The sequence below is a fragment of the Cnephaeus nilssonii genome, assembly GCF_951640355.1.
Source record: "Cnephaeus nilssonii genome assembly, chromosome: 13".
In the NCBI taxonomy this organism is placed as follows: domain Eukaryota; kingdom Metazoa; phylum Chordata; class Mammalia; order Chiroptera; family Vespertilionidae; genus Cnephaeus; species Cnephaeus nilssonii.
The window spans coordinates 76,870,529-76,890,173 of NC_137084.1; the positions used below are offsets into that span (position 1 = coordinate 76,870,529).

At 43.0% G+C, this 19,645-nt stretch overlaps 1 protein-coding gene across 1 annotated transcript in view; it reads right to left on the reverse strand.

Moving 5' to 3' along the window:
- The window catches only part of DLAT (dihydrolipoamide S-acetyltransferase), a 38,476-nt gene extending 21,225 nt beyond the window's left edge, over positions 1-17,251 (reverse strand). Inside the window, exons 1-8 of the mRNA XM_079789257.1 lie at positions 16,858-17,251; positions 16,319-16,420; positions 15,876-16,000; positions 15,564-15,714; positions 12,760-12,886; positions 10,347-10,534; positions 8,696-8,849; positions 364-431 (exon numbers count right to left, since the gene is read on the reverse strand). Of these exons, the coding sequence (XP_079645383.1) occupies positions 364-431; positions 8,696-8,849; positions 10,347-10,534; positions 12,760-12,886; positions 15,564-15,714; positions 15,876-16,000; positions 16,319-16,420; positions 16,858-17,136 (1,194 nt within the window). The 5' untranslated portion in view covers positions 17,137-17,251. The remainder of the gene's footprint in view (positions 1-363; positions 432-8,695; positions 8,850-10,346; positions 10,535-12,759; positions 12,887-15,563; positions 15,715-15,875; positions 16,001-16,318; positions 16,421-16,857) is intronic.
- Positions 17,252-19,645: the final 2,394 nt, after the last annotated feature.

The following is a 19,645-nucleotide window of genomic DNA, read 5'->3' on the forward strand; positions in this document are numbered from 1 at the left end:
TGTGCAGGAGCCAGCCTATCAATGATTCTCTCTCATCATTGATGTTTCTCTCTCTTCCTCTCCCTTTCTCTCTGAAATCATTAAAAATAAAGAGGATGTGCTAGAAAAAAATGTAGTGTCACTAGTAAAAAAAAAAACAAAAAAACAATTTGGAATGCATGTCAATGTAGTGTCTCATCTTTGCTTTTATAGATGAATGACATCACATTCATATCCATATACTGCTAGCCCCTGACATCAGGCAAAAGAAAACACAGTTCTGGTTAAGCTATTTCATTCATATATAATGTATGAAAGGGTCTAACAGGCTGGACAAAGCACTTTTCAGGGGACAAACTGGAAAAAAAAGCCAATGTAACTCACAGGAGCAGCTTTAGTAGGCACAAAAGAGTCGATGTCCTTCTTGATGATTCTGCCTTCTGGTCCCGTCCCTGGAAGAGATACCTAAATATCAATCCCACAGACAACAGCCTACTGCTGGTTCCTCAAGGAGACCAACACTGTGATTCTGAGTGCAAGTTCCTAAGGTTCTCTACCAAAGGCTGAAGGGATCACAGCCTTAATCCTGCCCTCGCAAGTTTCTGGAAATACCAGCTTTTGTCGATTATTACTTTTAATTCAGAGTGCTCTTGCTTGATCTGCAGTGGTTTATTATTATTTATTTTTTAATATATTTTTACTTATTTCAAAGGAGAAGGGAGAGGAGAGAGATAAAGACATCAATGATGATGTCCTAGCCGGTTTTGCTCAGTGGATAGAGCATCAGCCCGAGGACTGAAGGGCCCCAGGTTCGATTCCGGTCAAGGGCACATGCCCGGGTTGCGGACTCGATCCCCAGTAGGGGGTGTGCAGGAGGTAGCCGATCAATGATTCTCACCATTTGATGTTTCTTTTCTTTTTTATATATATATATTTTATTGATTTCAGAGAGGAAGGGAGAGAAAGGGATAGAAACATTAATGATGAGAGAGAATCACTGATGGGCTGCCTCCTGCACACCCCACACTGGGGATCAAGCCTGCAACCCGGGCACGGGCCCTGACCAGGAATCAAACCATGACCTCCTGGTGCATAGGTAGACGCTCAACTACTGAGCCACGCCTGCTGGGCAGAAGTGGTTCTTTTTAACCATAGCAAGTATTCCTCTTTTGAAGTTTTATCTAAGTTGTACTTTATTTTTTTCATCTCCTTTACTTTCAAATTGGGAAATACCAGCATAAGGGTAATGCTGAGTACAATTTATACCTCCAAAAGGAAGTCTAGGTGCCTCCTCCTGGTTGGCTCAAAAAAACTTCTTTCTGAACCATTAAACAGATCTCATTTGGGTTCTAGATTCATTTGATCATAAAGAGCCCAGGTGGTATGCTCAGTGGTTGAGCGCTGAGTTTGATTCCGGGTCAGGGCATATGCCCGGGTTGTGGGCTAGATCCCCAATAGGGAGCGTGCAGGAGATAGCCAATCAATGATTGATGTGTGTGTGTGTGTGTGTGTGTGTGTGTGTGTCTCTCTCTCTCTGTGAAATCAATTAAAAAAGAAAAGAAAAGAACTCCCTTTGTACAGAGTCTACAGTTATGGTAACAATTGTGTTAGATAAATCAGGCAAGTTAATGTTTTTATCCCAAAACCATGAATTACTCTCAGTCATAATGATCTTATCTGTAGAACCATTCATTCCTTATGTGGTCTCCATTTTTCACAACTTTCCCATAGTAGCCAAGGGTCTAAGTCTAAACTGGCCTGTGTTGGAGACCCTGAAGGAAACAGGTGTAATGTCACACATAAGGAAAGATCTTCAAAGTTCTCTTACTAGAGTTTATTTTCAATTTCCTTCCTCCTCCCATGCACTCTTTAGGTTTAACTTCAGACCCAAGTAGTAAATAATCCTGAACCTTAATTCTAAGGAGATTCAGAATTTAGTTATTAAAATACCTTTTACAATGGCCCACTTCTAGAAAAAATTTGGTCAAATTGATTCATCTTCCCCCAAGGCAGACTTTTAAAAGGATTCTCGTTGTATGAAGTTCGTCCCAACTCCTTTCCTTCATTATGAAAATTGAGTTGGCTAGGATTGTGTTTATCCTCACCAGGCGCTCTAGAACAGAGGTAGTAGTACCCCTATTAGATTCCCCTCCTTTTAAAGACAGAAACCATAACCGCCCCTTACAACCAAGGCTGATCAGACACTGCAACCCCTCCAAAGAAGGAAAGCTGTAGTACTGCCTCGCCTATGCTAACCTTCAGCCACCTAACTATTAGGAGTTAAATTCTTCTGCCTATCTCCCCAGGAAGGCACAACAGACCATCATAAAGCAATACTGGTAAAGGGAAGAAAACTAAACTAGGACAAAAAATGTACGATTGTTCTCAAATATAAACTAAACAAATAGCTATAGTCACTTTAGTCTCAACTGTAGGAGAGAGACTCCAATACTAGTTCCTGTTCACAGGATAAAATGGAATAGTGACAAAATTTCCGGTTATGTAAAGTACAGCATAGGGAATATAGTCAATAATCCTATCTAATAAAGAGGGAATATGCTAATTGACCATCACAAAGATGGCTGCACCCACAGCTGAGGCCAAGTTCCCATAAGGAGCCTTAACGAGCAATCGGCAGAGACCTGAGGCTACACCCTCCCCCGCCCCCGTGGGGACTGACAGGGGACCTCATGCCGTGTCCCCCACCCAGCAGGGCTTGACAGGGGACTTCAGGCTGCTCCCCCTGCCCCAGGCCAGGCTGGGGGACCTCAGGCCACATCCCCCACCAGGTGGGGCTTTACAGGGGACCTCAAGGTGCGCTTCCCGTCCTGGTGCTGGGCTAGGGGACTTCAGGCTGCTCCCTCTGCCCCAGGCCGGGGGACCTCAGGCCATGCCCCCCACCAGGTGGGGCTTGACAGGGGACCTCAGGCCGTACCCCCCACCCCAGCACCAGGCCAGGGGACCTGAGGCTGCGCCCCCCTGCCTGGATGGGCTTGACAGGGGACCTCAGGCCATGCCCCCCACCCAGCGGGGCTTGACGGGGGACCTCAAGGTGCACCCCCAGTGCTGGGTCGGGGGAACTCAGGCCGCACCCCCATTCAGCAGGGCTTGAAGGGGGACCTGAGGCTGCTACCCTCTGCCAGTGGGGCTTGATGGGGGACTTGAGGCTGTGCCCCCGTCCTGGTGCTGGGCCGGGGGACCTGAGGCTGCGCCCCCCTGCCTGGCAGGGCTTGACGGGGGACCTCAGGCCGTGTCCCCCACCTGGCGGGGCTTGACGGAGGACCTCAAGGCACGCCCTCCACCCCAGTCTGGGCTGGGGGACCTGAGGTTACGCCCCCTGCCCGGCAGGGCTTGACAATGTGTGTGTGTGTGTGTGGGGGGGGGGGGAGGCTGGGGCTGGGTCTCACGCGATTTTGAGGTGCATGTGGGTGGGCGGGGACTTGACTCTTGGCCCTGTGGTAAGCCCCTCTGACAGGAGGAAAGTTTTCATATACATTTTACTAATTTTCTTTCATCTCTGACACTTCTATTATAGAGAAAGGGAAAATAGCAATATTAAATTATTTCCTCTAATTAATCCCCTTTTAATGTGCATGAATTTCGTGCACCAGGTCACTAGTATTGTAATAACTATGTATGATGTCAGATGGGTACTAGACTTACCAGGGTGGTCACTTCGTAAGGTATATAAATGTCTAACCACTATGTTGAACACCAAAAACTAATATTGTATGTCAATAGCAATAGAAAAAAAAATTTTTTTTCAAGTGGGATAGTGATGTGAAAGTGCTTTGCATATAAAAAAAAAACAACCCAAAAAAACCAATATGGCTAGCTTTGACACAAATCAAACTTTGAACATCAGGGTTTAGGATTTAAAAGTTTCTCCCCAAATTATTACATTTTGGTCAAATTTGCTAAGTAATCTGTCCTTCCAGAGAGATTGAGCCCAACAACCAATGGCCAATGATTTAATCAACCATGCCTTCTTACTAAGACCCCCGAGCCCTGGCTGGGTACCTAAGTTGGTTAGAACATTGTCCCATATGCCAAGGTTTTGGGTTTGATCCTCAGTCAGGGCACATACAAGAAGCAACCAAAGAATGCAAAAAATAGGTAGAACAACAAATCGATGTCTCTTTCTCCAATAAATAAAAATTAAAACAATATTCTTGAATAATGAGATTTGGTGAGTTTCTAGATTGGTGAATATGTCACTCTGCTGGGAGGGTGGTACTCCCAGAGAGGGCATGGAAGCTCTGCAACCCATCCCACCCCACGCCTTGTCCTATATATCTCTCCTATTTGACTGTTTCTGAGTTGTATCCTTTATAATAAAATGGTAATAGTAAGTAAAGTGCTTTCCTGAGTTCTGTGAATCATTCTAGTACATTACTGCACCAGGGGAGAGGGGTGTTAAGAACTCCCGATTTACAGCCAGTAGGTCAGGAGTATGGTGGTCCCTAGACTTGCAACTGGCATCTGAAGTAGGAGTGTCTCATGGGACTGAGCCCTTAATCCTGTGGAGTCTGACACTTACTCTGGATAGTTAGTGTCATGATAGGATTGAATTATTGGACACCCAGTTGGTGTTGTAGAACTGATTGTTAGTGTGGAAAAAATACATTTGATGTCAGAAAACACCACACAATCAATGATCCTCTCAGCTCACTTATTCTAAACCACTCCCTCCCCCTACTGTAAAATTTATTTGACCTCATCAAGATCTTCATTCCACTGACTCCTCTGTTCTCATCATCCATTATTTCCTCTTGTCTTCAGTTCCTCCTTACCCATCTTACATTCTATGGATCATTGTTATAATCACTTCCTGATCAAACTCCAAAATGTCAGCCTTCTCAATGCCAGCACCAGAGTTGCTTAATGTTGCTGTGGGGGGTGGGGGGGTGATACACACCTAGCTGACTAACTATACCACAAACCTAAAACAGATACACAAAACTACACTGAAATTATGTGTTCCTTGAACTCACTTTCCCAATCTCTGAGGACACTACACAACCTAACCTCAAACCTCGCCACACTCATTCTCCAGCTGATATCCTTACTTCAAATAGCAGCAACCAGAGAGGTATTCTACCCATCCTCCACCACCAAACCTACAATCCCATCCCATATTCCTCTCTCTCCTTTAAAAACACAATGTCCCTAATTCCTGTCAAAGGCCAATCCCAACACCTCTTACTTTCTCAAAATGTAAGAGATACTTTTCAACCTATCAAAACTGGCTTCCACCACACATTTCTTTTGAAATTACTGCTGTTGAGTCCCCATTCCCAATCCTTGACTAAGTTCTGTTCATTCTATGTCAAAAAATGTGTCTTGAAGCTGTCCATTACTTTCCACTTCCACTATCACCACCATAGTCTAAGCCAGGGGTGGGGAACCTTATTTCTGACAAGGGCCATTTGAATATTTATAATATCATTCGAGGGCCACACAAAATTATCAACTTAAAAATTAGCCTGCTGCCCTAACTGGTTTGGCTCAGTGGACAGAGCATTGGCCTGCGGACTGAAGGGTCCCAGGTTCGATTCCAGTCAAGGGCATGTACCTTGGTTGCGGGCACATACCCAGTAGGGAGTGTGCAGGAGGCAGCTGATTGATGTTTCACTCTCTCATCAATGTTTCTAACTCTCTATCCCTCTCCCTTCCTCTCTGTAAAAAATCAATAAAATATATTTTAAAAAAATTAGCCTGCTATATTTTGTCAAACATTTAAATAACTCACCCCGAATGCCTTGACAGGGCCAGACCAAGTGATTTTGTGGGCCTTATACAGCCAGAGGGCCAGACGTTCCCCAGCCCTGAGCTAAGCTACCACCATCAGTTCCAGAAACATCTTAACAGATGTCTTGGCTTTCATTTAATCCATTTTTAAAGAGCAGCCAAAATGATCCTTTAAAAATATAAGTTCTTTGTTTTAATCTTTCAGTGACTTCCTACTGTACTTTAAATAAAATTCAAATTCTACCATCTATACTAATAGAGGAATATGCAAATTGTCTGGGATGCTGTCCGAACAGCAGGCTACATGGGGCGATAAGGCCGTGCGGGGGGGGGGGGGCAATTGGGGGCGACAAGGCCAGCAGGGGGGGGCAGTGAGGGGCGATCAGGCCAGCGGGGGGGGGGGAGGGACGACAGTTAGGGGCGACCAGGCTGATGGGGGGGGGCAGTTAGAGGTGATCAGGCCGGCAGGCAGTGGTGGTTAGGGGTGATCAGACTGGCAGTGGGGGAAGTTAGGGGCGATCAGGCAGGCAGGCAGGTGATCAGTTAGGAGCCAGCATTCCCGGATTGTGAGAGGGATGTCCGAGGGGTCCCAGATTGGAGAGGGTGCAGGCTAGGCTGAGGGGGACCCACCCCCGTGCATAAATTTCATGCACCAGGCCTCTAGTAAGCTATAAAGTCCTTTATGTTCTCACTCATGTTTCTTCCAACCTCATCTATCACTAGACCCTTTCTTTGCTCATTATGCTCCATTAACACAGGCCACTTTTAGGTTCTCAAATATGCTAAGCTCTTTCCCACTTTCAAACCGTGTACTACTGATTTCTCTGCCCCAAATGCTTCTTCCCCAGTTTCCACATAGTTGGCTCAAAGCTGACTCATCTTCCAGGTCAGATCTAATGTCACGTTTAAAAGATCTTTCCCAACCACCCTGTCTAAAAGCAATCATAACTGCACATATATTGACCCTGTTACTCACTCATATATCATCTGGTTTCTTTGTTAGCATGTAAATCATCTTATTTAATAATAATGTTATTGTTATTATAGCTAATACCTATATATGCTTCCTATGTGCAGATAGTGTTTAACTTATTTAATCCTCACAACCTATAAGGAATTATTTTCAGATACAAATGAAGAAACTAAGACACAAAAGATCATACAGATAATGTATGGCAGAGTTGGGGTTCAAACCCAAGCATTACAGCTCCAGAATCTACACTCTTAACTACTATGCCATATTCCCTTTCTGTACATTTAATTACTTATTGTTGATAATATAACCATCTGACATGGAAATCCTGTCTGTCTTATGAGTAAATGTTGGATGTACAGACAATACTCAACGAGTATTTGTTTAAATAATAAATGAATCATCTTACTTGTCTAAATTCTTCAGATATACTTATTAACCCAGTCCTTCCTCTTAAAATTTATTCCAACTTATATTGTTGTCCCTGGTTCTAATAACATATAAAGAATGACAACATACTAGTTATATACATTAAGATGGGAAAACAGGTCTTACAATATTACAAGAATCTAATTTTACAAAAATTTACAGTATCTCATTCTTGCATCTTTGGAGACTGGCTTGTCTTCTAACCACAAAACAACTGAATGCAAAGATGATAACCAGCACTGAGTGCCCATAGCTGGACAACTGGGAAAATAACCAGTTATTATTTTCTTGAGTAATTAAGGAAGGCAGAACATCAAAACAGAAGGCAGCATAAGGGTAGAGGGAATAAGCTTTAGAATTAAACAAATCTAGATTCAAATTGTAACTTTACTACCTAACAGAAAGGGAGCTCCCTTAAGAGTCTATTTTTTAATCCAAAAAAATAGGGAATGAAAATTCTTACTTCAAAAAGTGTTATATAAATTAAATGTAGTACTAAATGACTAGTACAAGTAGTAGCCATCAAACCAGGTTTCACAAATAGTAATTTCTCCCCTTATCTCAATAAGAATCTTAATTGCCTTACATTAAACTTTAGCTTAATTTTAGTTTAAAAACATTTATTTAAATGCTAGGCAATAATAACAATATGAACAAAACAAGTATGTTTTGAGTACTTATATATTCTAGATACTATTCTAAGCACTTCACCTATTTTAATGCACACAATTATCTCAGTTTTACAGATGTAAAAACAGATGAAGTAATTCCTATAAAGACATATACACTTTAAGTAATTCACCAAAGAAAATATTACACAGAAAATGATAAAGCCAGAATTAAATCCTAGATGGAGTGATTCAAGACCCCATGCTCTTATCACCAAGCTATACTTTTTCTTTGGGGAGAAAAAGATGAGTAAAACATTTTCTTTGCCCTCTGGGAGCTTTACTTCAGTTTTTAAGTCATTTCTAATCACCCAAACTTCATGTTGTGCTTGTGTATTGCTACATTTAGTCAGCCTAGAACTAACAGATTTCTTATTATATAATCAAGTCCTATAAACCAACTTTGCTGAATAAGCACATTATAGTTTTACCAACAATTAAGCAGTTCCCGTGAATAGATAATGAAAAAAAGCTATCTATATTATATAGGTAGATCTGAGACTAAATAAAGCACAATGAAGTTTCCCAAATCTGTGGTAGCAAGAAAGGAGTTATTTCCCTCCCTCATCCTTCTCCCCACCCTCCCAGAAAAAAATGACTACATATAGTTGTACTTACTGGTCTTAACCTTTTGCACTCGGATGTCGAGATTAAAATTACTCTTTGAATGTATCAATAATTTGAAATATAAAAAAATCCAAATAAATAAGTTTGTATGAAAAGAAACTCCAGTTTTTTATTCTACTGCCGCGCTTTGTAAAATCTGGGGTATTTAAAAAATTAAATCCTGAGTAGAATAAAGGAATCGAGAAAAAAGCAAGCGAGTGCAAAGGGTTAAGGAAGAAACTCAACCAAATTTTAGCTTTGCAACTCCATTCCATAGAAACAGACTTACCTTTTACTTGTGTAAGGTCAATCCCCTTCTCTGCTGCCAATTTCTTTGCAAGAGGGCTAACAAACAACCTTCCCTTTGGTCCAGCAGGAGTAGCCGGGCGGGTGGCTGACGGTGTAGAGGCTACAGGTTGGGGAGTTGGAGGAACAGGGGTCACCTTTTTAAAAAAGTTACAAATTGTTAATTCACCACTGCAAAGATTGATCTGAAAGATCAACAGCTTACATTTTTTAAGTCAAAGATATTTTAATTGAATAACTTTCATTTTCCCCCCCAAAGATCATAACAGTTTCCCTACTTAACATAATATAGATATATGAATAATAGCAATACTTTATGTCAAAGAACAAAGTCATCTTACTCCATGATAACATAGAAGCATGGAATTTAATACCGCTGACCAGTATATATATCCTTATAGATTTTCTTCACTTTACTCTCTTGCCACTTCTTTATTTTCATTTTCTTACATCAACAACATGGTTTTTGTTTTGACTAAACCTAATTTCAAAATAATAAATTATGCTGGAAGGTCTCATGTTGAAAGTACCTTAAGAAATAAAACAAACTGCCGAAACCGGTTTGGCTCAGTGGATAGAGCGTCGGCCTGCGGACTCAAGGGTCCCAGGTTCGATTCCGGTCAAGGGCATGTACCTTGGTTGCGGGCACATCTCCAGTAGGGGATGTGCAAGAGGCAGCTGATCGATGTTTCTCTCTCATTGATGTTTCTCTCTCATCGATGTTTCTAACTCTCTATCCCTCTCTCTTCCTCTCTGTAAAAAATCAATAAAATATATTAAAAATAAATAAATAAAACAAACTACTTGCCAGCTCCCCATGAATGTATGGCAGTGAGAAATCAAATTTTCTCTGGCAGAAATGTGTACCTAGTCTACACCATCATGCTTCTGGCATCTGCAGAAGCCTTCTGACAGTGTTATCAATGCTTAGAGTTCATACAAGCTCATGTTACAGGTATATAGCATACAGTGTAGAGTATATACTGCCAGGCTAAATTCTATGCAAAACAAGTCATGTTATGTCAAGGTTCCAATGTATTATAAATATAAGCCTGACCCACTATAACAGGGGTCCTCAAACTTTTTAAACAGGGGGCCAGTTCACTGTCCCTCAGACTGTTGGAGGGCCGGAATATAGTTTAAAAAAAACTATGAACAAATTCCTATGCACAGGGCACATTATCTTATTTTGAAGTAAAAAAACAAAATGGCAAAAACACCCGCATGTGGCCCGCGGGCCGTAGTTTGAGGTCGCCTGCACTATAACATGCAACCACCAAGAGGGTTGACAGTGACAAAGATTACATAGTAAATTCTACAGAAAATGGGGAACAAAGCATTACCTTCCATAAGCATATCAACATCTAAAGCAGAAAAGGAACCTGTCATCTCAGCTTTGTTCTCAGCATGACTCAAGACAGCATGAAAAAAAGGAAAGCTACACGGATCAAATTATTGGCTATTAGGTGAATGGTGCAGTGCCACACCCCTTGTAGGTCTCCACAAATGTTAACCATCTCCTATCTCATTCATAAACTCTTAGAGCTAGAAGGAACCTAGAATATCATCTAATCTAATCCCTAAATTTAGAAAGGGATAAGTAAGTGTTCCCTCCAGTCTGGAAGCATACCTACCGGGGGAGGGGTAGGTGGTGCTGCTTGTGGCTTTAAATCAGTTACTCCAGTTGGCCTATAGTCAGCAAATGCTGCTATATCTGCCTCTTTTTCTACAATGATACAGAGTGGTGTTCCTAAAGGGACATCTCTTGTGCCTTCTGGAACCAGAATTTTTGCCAGGTAACCTTCTTCTTGTACTTCAAAACCTTAAACAGAAAGAAATACTATTATAGAACCTAAAGGATTCCACTACTCCTCCAAATTCATGGTACAGTTTTAAGTAAAAGGTTCTTCTCCTTCAAGCTATATAACCCTTTGCAAGCTATTTAACTTGTGTGTTTCAGCTTCTTTACCTGCAAAATGGGGATAATATTATGTACTTCACAGGATATTATGAAAATTAAATGAATTAACATTTTTCAAGTACTTAGAAACAGTACCTGGTACAAAGTAAACACTTTATTTAGTATCTATTAAATAACTATGAGAGATTATAGACAGTAGTTAGTACTAAACATTTTCCTAAAAACATCTCCAAGGGCAGGCCTAAGGCAGACAAACAGACTCTAAGATGGCATTAGTATACTGGTATAGATCAGAACCACATGGATCTTAAAGGGAGCTACTAAAAGCATCTTCGGAGTTTTTCAAAGACGTTATATTTGGTATTACCAAATATTAAGAAATACAGTATTACTAGATTTTCTATGGAGTCAGCAATTTACATTTTATTCAGCTGCTGCTTTTCTTATAAAGAGAAAATAAAGGCCCTAGCCGGTTTTGCTCAGTGGATAGAGCATCAGCCTGCTGACTGAAAGGTCCTGGGTTTGATTCCAGTCAAGGGCACATGCCTGGGTTGTGGGCTCGATCCCCAGTAGGGGGCATGCAGGAGGCAGCCGATCCATGATTCTCATCATTGATGTTTCTATCTCTCTCTCCCTTTCCATTCCTCTCTGAAATCAATAAAATTTAAAAAAAAAAGAAAAAGAAAAAGAAAATAAAGGACTCCAAGACCACAATAGTTTAAAGAGTTAACCAAGGTTGCCCTAGCCGGTTTGGCTCAGTGGATAAAGCGTCGGTCTGCGGACTGAAGGGTGCCAGGTTTGATTCCAGTCAAGAGCACATGCCTGGGTTGCAGGCTTGATCTCCACTTGGGAGTCATGCTTCTCTCTCATCATTGATGTTTCTCTCTCTCTCTCTCTCTCTCTCTCTCTCTCTCTCTCTCTCTCCCTCCCTCCCTCCCTCCCTCCCTCCCTCTCCCTTCCTCTCTGAAATCAATAAAAATATATTTTAAAAAAAAGTTAACCAAGGTTATACTTCTCTAGTGATTAGTCTCTAGAATACCAGCCTCTACAGCAGGGGTCCTCAGACTTATTAAACAGGGGGCCAGTTCACTGTCCCTCAGACCGTTGGAGGGCCGGACTATAGTTTAAAAAAAAAAAAATGAACAAATTCCTATGCACACTGCACATATCTTATTTTGAAGTAAAAAAACAAAACGGCAAAAACACCCGCATGTGGCCCGCGGCCCATAGTTTGAGGACGCCTGCTCTACAGCAACATTGGCATTCAAAGCAGATACTGCATATCTATTGTTACCAATGGTTTTTGTTTTTTTCTCTCTTTTTCACAAACAATCCATTCTCCTGATAAAATCTATGGGGGAAACACAATATGCAAAAAGATAAGGAGTTGCCCTGGTAGAAGTGAGGGAGGGGAATAGGGCACAGTAGAGTGCCGCTTAAGTCCTCCTTTGCCCCACGATGCCATCAAGGAATCATGGGGTTTGAAACCAATGATTTCATGATTTCAGAACACAATCTGAAAACAACCACTGCAGAGGATGCCCAGCATCTCCGACTGCATCTTTGAGGATTGGACAGGAAAGAAATATACTTATCTACAAATTATCCATAAGTATTATTATAAATATATGATTATCTATATGAGTTTTGCTGAGCATAAAAATGAATAGGAAAAACATATAAAAATATGATATCTGAACAGGTATATATACATTCTATCAGTCATTCTCAAACTATGAGGACAATCTAAACCCTGGTTTCAGTTTTCCCTCAAAGTCATCTTACATTCTTTGATATTTCCTGCCTTGGAAGTTATGTTCCCTTTGCCCACTTTAGACAACACAGTTCTGATATATCTTCTCAGTAACATAAATAAGGCTAAAAAGCAAACTGTGGCCTAAAAATAATCTCCAAGTTGACATATCCCTGATTCAATGAAAGTACAGTATGAAACTGACAAATCTGACTATGCATACTTCTGTTATGAAATATCCTGTTCCAGGAAATGAATCCCAACAATTAAAATGTTTCATGTTATCACTCACTCATTATAGGATAGGACGGCAATCCTCTTCCCTCATTGGAAAACTCAGTGTCTCAACCACTAACAGCTGAAGAAATCTCACCTATAGTGGCCTTGTCAGTCTCTATCTCTGCCAATAAGTCTCCTTCACTTAGCTTCTCACCCACTTTTTTTTCCCATCTCTGAACTGTCCCCATGGTCATGGTGGGAGAGAGGGCAGGAAGAAGCACCTGTAGAAACAAACAATTACTGCTTAATACTAGAAAGCCTTGAACACAACAGCATTCAGGCAAACTTAGTTTTATAACAACAGTGACTATGACAATCCAGACTCCCATCTGCTGGATACCCCCAAACAGCAAAAGCTTAGTGCTCAACAGTGTCCCGCCAGTTAAATAATCCTTCAAATCTCAAGCTTTGTCGTATCAATAATACTCTGACCCACCCTCCAAAGTTAAAAGCAATGAGCAGATGGGAAAGATTTCTAAAGTCAAAATTAAGTCCTCAATATCTAAACAAAGAATCTCTTTTCAACTTTTTTAACACTTAGATTAAGGTAGAATTTTTCATTTTCACAGAATGATCGTGGTCCAGGCTAGTCCATTAAAATTTTGCTGTACTCTGTGTATTTTCACTCAGAGAAAACTGCATTTCTCCCAAACATCTTTCCAAGATAAAAACAACTAATATTAAGAACTGCTCTCGCCCTGGCCGGGTGACTCAGTTGGTTGGAACGTCATCTTGTACCCCAAAAGGTTTGGGGTTCGATTCCCTGTCAGGGCACATACAGGAGGCAACTAATCAATGTTTCTCTCTCCTTCCCCCCTCTGCTCTCTCTAAAAATCAATTAACCCTGACCAGTTTGGCTCAGTGGATAGAGTATTGGCCTGCAGACTGAAGGGTCCCAGGTTCGATTCCAGTTAAGGGCACATGCCCGGGTTTCGGGCTCGATCCGCAGTAGGGGGTGTACAGGAGGCAGCTGATCAAGATTCTCTCATCAATGATGCTTCTATCTCTCTCTCCCTCTCCCTTACTCTCTGAAATCAATAAATATATTTAAAAAACAACAACAACAACTCGGCCAGCTTGGCTCAGTGGTTGAGCGTGGACCTATGAACCGGGAGGTCATAGTTTTGATTCTTGGTCAGGGCACATGCCCAGACTGCGGGCTCGATCACGTGTGGGGTGTGCAGGAGGCAGTTGATCCATGATTCTCTCTCATCATTGATCTCTCTCTCTCTCCCCCCCCCCCTCCCTTCCTCGCTGAAATCAATAAAAATATATTAAAAACAAACAAAAAACACAAAACAGTCCTGGCTAGCATGCTCAGTGGTTAGAGCATCAGTTTGCACACCAGAGGGTCTCAGGTTCAATTCCCCAGTCAAGGGTACATACCTAGGTTGCGGGTTCCACCCCTGCCCCTAGTCGGGGCACCTGTGGGAGGCAACCAATTGATGTGTGTGTGTCTCTCCCTCCTTCCCACTCCCTTCTACTCTGAAAATCAATGAGAAAAATATCCTCAGTCCTCAGGTGAGAAAACAAAATATAAAAGGATTTTAAAAAAAGAAAAAGAACTGTTCTTTACAAGTCACTTCCACCCCAATAAAATCTAAATAGCAGATTGGCTAATCTAAATTAAAAATTGTCTTCCTATTTATATGGCTTGTGTGTCCACTGAATTTGGATGCTTACTTGATTATGGGTTTTGTTTGGTGTCTTTGTAGTGCTTTGAGAAAAATCATTTCAATTGATGTCTTACGAAGGCAGGGAAAAAAGTAAAACAAAACTTAGAATTCTGCCCTAACCGGTTTGGCTCAGAGGATAGAGCGTCAGCCTGCGGACTCAAGGGTCCCAGGTTCGATTCCAGTCAAGGGCATGAACCTCCATTGCAGGCTTGATCCCGGGTCCTGGTTGGGGCTCATGTGGGAGGCAACCAATCAATGTATCTCACATCTATGTTTCTCTCCCTCTCAATCTCTCCCCCCTCGATTCCACTCTGTCTAAAAATCAATGGAAAAATATCCTCAGGTGAGGATTAACAACAACAAAAAATTAGGATAATTAAGACATAACCCTAACCCTTGAATATAAAGCCACAGATATAAAATGGAGAGAAATGAAGTCAGAGTTATGTAGTGAGACAGAATTTGCTGAACAAGATGAAATAAATATGTGAAATAAACACCAGGCAAAACTTCCTCATGAGTGACTGTTAATAGATCATGGAGTAGATCATTATGTTCACACAAAAGAGACTCTTATATAGAAATTTCTACAAATAACTGAGTGAAGGAAAAGTCCTAATCTTAATCCTTTACAGAGGCAGTTGGTTTTTATCCATTTCTAGTATCAGAAACACACAAATATACATGAGATTACCCTAAAATCTAATAAACTGGTTTAGTTAAGAGAATCAACTGTGATTGTTGCCTTCAGCTTGGTTTCAATGCTATGATATATGTCTATTCTACACTTATTCTTTAGTTAATTCTCTCATTTATTAATACTGCTGGACTACTTCACCCTCTCTTAGAAAACAGAACACCACATTGCAAAGGAAAACACCAATTGAGGACTTTCATTCAACAGACAGCACTTGAGGCCTACTAAAAACTCTATCTCCACAGGGAGTAGATACACATAAGTACAAATCATCCTCAAATATAACATAATGTCGTGAATGAAAAATGCCAAGTATTATCTTGCTACTACATTGTGGCTGAGAATAACACACCTGGAAATAACTAGGAATAAAAGTTATCAATTTTCATGTTTAAATTTCTATTTACTTTCACGACAAGAGGTAGCCATATTTAATGCCAGTTTCCAGAATGTGATAGCCATCTATGTAAACTAATGAATAGATAATCAACTTTCTAGAGTTAACACCCAGAGGCTGAGCCTCACCTGCATGTGAGTGGGATATGAGCTACCAGGAGCCTGAGCAGAAGGTGTAGGTGGCGAAGAAGTGACAGCAGGGGATGGTGCTGGGGCTGCTTGTGGGGTGGGTGCTGCCGAATCCAATGTATAATTTTTAAAGGCCTCAACATCCTCAGGTCTAAGGAAGAGAAAGAATGCATAAGTATAAGGGTGGGGGGTTATAAAGCGGATTTAGCTCCTACAGGAGTCTTAGGAGCCTTTAACTCCTAATTCCTCAATTCTGAGTTAAAATAGTCCACTAATCACCTAAATTCCAAAAATTACCAGGGTAGTACTCACTTGTCAACTGTGATACAGATGACTGATCCAATTGGAACATCTCTGGTGCCTTCAGCAACAAGTATCTTTGCCATGTAACACTCCTCCATGCTCTCAAATCCCACAGTGGCTTTATCAGTTTCAATCTTTTAACACAAAAGTAGGAGCTTAGGCTTGTGCTGCCAAGTATGAAGATTATTAGCTTGTGTTTAGAATTTTACAGTTCATGTGAAGATATAACCTCTACCACAGAGCTGAAAGAAGGAATTATTTTTTAAAACTTAGCTAAAAATTCATTTCTGCTAGCTGCTGACAATTTAACCAAGCTTCTCTAATATCAAGTTGAAATAAACATCTAAGTTTCTTAAGCAAAAGGAATAACTAACTACCCACCCAGAAAGTTAATGCTCAGTTTAGCTAACTCGGTCCCTTTTAACTTATTTCCATATTTTAAAACAACTTACCTCTGCAATTAGTTCACCCTCCTTGATTTTTTCCCCTTCCTTTTTCTCCCAACGGGCGATGGTGCCTGCTTGCATTGTGGGGGAAAGAGAGGGCAAAGCAAGCTGGAGGAGAAAAAGGAGAAACACTAAAATTTAAACGGGCTACCTCACTCTCAGTCTGGTTTAATGTTTCCTGCCATTCAATTTAATGCAAAGAGTTTGAGTCTCGCCACCCGCTGGGCACTGGGGACTTGGGGGTGTCAAGCGAGTTCCTGCCGCCAGAACCTCTGCAGTGCAAGCTTCCTGCTCCCGGTCCCGCGGGTCTGACGGAGCACGGACCTTCGCAGACACCCACCCAGAGCCCCAGGCTGGGCGCTCTCCTTTCCATGGAACGGATCGGGAGAGGAGGCTGCAGTGACTGCAAAGCTGGGTCCTGGAACGGTGCAGGGCAGATACGGGGAGAGGGTGGAGGGCCGCTGAGGCCTCCGAGGAAGACTCATGGCCAAGAAGTCGACCCTGAAGGGCAACGGGGTCCCGCGAAGGGCAGGTCTGGGGCTCACCTTCTGATGCGGGGGGAGACTGTAACAGCGGCGGCCAGGCGACCCCAAAAGCTGCAGCAGGAAGCGATCCCGCGGCGCGGTCCACGGGCCGGAGCGCCAGCCGCAGACCGCGCGGACTCCACAGTATCCCGGGGTCGCGCCGCGGCAACGAGCCGGAGCCGGACCACCCCGCGGGGTGACGATCGGGGCTCCCGGGCCCTCCCGCAAGGCGGCCCACCGAGCCCCGAGCCCCGCCCGGGGAGCCGCATCCTGGGCCCGTCGCGCACAGACGCGCCACATTGTATGTACCACCGACCCCAACACCCCCAAACCTACGCCGTCTCCGGAGTGACCTCCCCGAGAGCGGTGCGGCGCTGCCGTCAGCCACGCCGCGCAGCCGCACGCTGTCGTAAACGGGCTCCAAAGACTCGCCCCACCCCTCGCACCCTGGATGGTGAGGAACGTGCGCTCTTCCCCCTCCCCCGGAGCCGGGGAAAGGCTGGTCCAAAGAGGGTGAGGGCGACGCGGGCGGGAGTTGAGCGGAGCCTGCGCGGACTCCCGTTTGGAGAGAAGACGCAGAGAGGAGCGGAAGGCGGGGGTCCGCGGAGAGGGGCCTCGGTGCGGGGCTGGCCCGGCCAGACGAAGGGCACGCCCTAGAGGGAGAGGCCTGGACAGGTGGCGGGAGCCGGGCCAACCGCCGAGCGGTCCGGGGAGGTGGGCTGAGCGGAGTGACCAAAGGGAGAAAAGCGGCAGGACCGCCGGGCGCCGGAGCCTGAGGCCCAGGGCGGGGTTGGGGCCGCGCCCGGAGGGAGGAACCGCCCGAGGTTGGGCCGCGCCTGGAGGGGGGGAACCGCCCGAGGGTGCTCGGCGTTCCCGCGCCGCGCCCGGCGGACTGACCCTGCGGCGGGGCCGAGCCGCGCCGGCTGCGCTGGGTTGCAGATTGAATTTCAGGTTTGTAGCCCAGCCGGAAACTAGAGGGAACGAGTTTTCCAGCCAAAGGGTGTGAAGGGCATCCAAGGGGAAGGTGCATTCCCCCTTTCAGGTGTACGGCAGCAGGCTTAACATAGTCTCTGTGTGAAGATACAAAACAGGTGTGCATTGCTATTTTACCCTAGAATTCCTATAAATCGCAAAAAAATATTTGTTATGCTTGAAATATATTGTCCTAAAACTAAACTCCAAGGCCAGGAGCAGGAAACATGTCTATATTGTTCTTGGGAGTCTTCCCCTAGCTCAGTATCTGGTGAACAGTGGAGGCTGAATGCATACCTTAAATTGAATTAACGAAGTTATCTACGTTTGGTAGGTACAAGTTACTGTCGGGATATCATCCTATAATTAGAAAATACCTCACTTCAGAGCAGAGAGTGACATTAGATTAGAAGGAAGCAAGTGCTGTATTTATTTATATCGTTCTTAAATCCCTGGAGATGGTCAGAGAACACCAAGAACACAACAAATAGGAGGAAACCGCAACATTTGAAATGAACATGTTCAACCTTGCTAGTGATTAAACATTTGGAGAATTAAAGCAGCCAGAAGGTACGGGTTCACACCTACTTAAATTAGAAACTTGAAAGCCTAAAAAACCAGTATTAATGAGATTATAGACAGAGATGATCTCCTTCGGGGGCACTACTGGTGGCTTTAGAGATAGCAGTATAGTAATCTGAAATAATAGGAAAAATGTTTACATACCCTCTCAAGAAAAATTCTATTCTAGTGTCCTTGAGGCATTCAAAACAAGGGGAAAAGATTTTAGTATCTTTATTACAAAAAGAAATGGAAAAACATACAAAAATGAGGAAAATACTAAGCAGGCACAGCTGCCTAACAAAATAATATGCAGGCAATCCAATTGAGAAATACTGTATAAAATTTCCAGATTAAGTGGAAAGGCATATTTGAAATAATATTTAGAACAGGGCAATTATATTGTTAAATTATGTAAAAACAAATAACAATTGGAAGAATCAACGGAATAATTGTGATTGGTGAAAGGGCTTATAATTTTACAAATAATTACAAAAATGTAATGTGGACGAAAGGGGCCACTTGCTAACCTGACAAGCTCTGGGAAGGCCTGCAAACTCAGAGACCTAAAGGAACCACAAAGGGTGGTCTGAAATTAAAGTTTAACTAAAAGCAGTTAGGGTGGATAGTTTCGTCCTCGGCCGGTATCTTCACAGACAAGGTCAACCTTGACCTTAACTGAGACTATCTGTCTTTTTGCATCTATGATAACATACCCTTGAAATGCCTGAGTAACTTGTAACTTCCCTTTTTCTGGACCCCTTGGGGCACAACCTGGGCTCCAGGACAAAGACTACAAATTCCTCCATTGTTATGTTAATTGTTCCTGTACCCACCTAAGTATGTGTCCATCATTTTACTTCTTATCCAATCCCAAGGGTTTGCCTACTTTGCTTTCTCCCGCCTTTCTAGTCTATCACCAATGGATTTCATGTAACCCACCTATGTCCCTTTCCTTTGATTGCAACATATAAATACAGATGTAACCACCATTCTCCGGAGCATTACCTCAATTCATTGAGGTTCTGCTTCCCGGCATATGTGGACAGTTTGGCTCAAATAAACTCACAAAAATTCTTTATAGGTTTTAGTGGTTTTTTACGTTAACAGTAATGATTTTGAATTGCCTAAAATATATACTTCTGTGGTAGGCAGTTAGACATGAGCAGAGCTAGGACGATGGGCCAGGTACTGAAGGTCACCAGGGTGGGAAGCCCGAGGTGCCTAGCAACAGACAATCAGTTGTAGGGTGGGACCTGGCTCTGGATGACTTTTC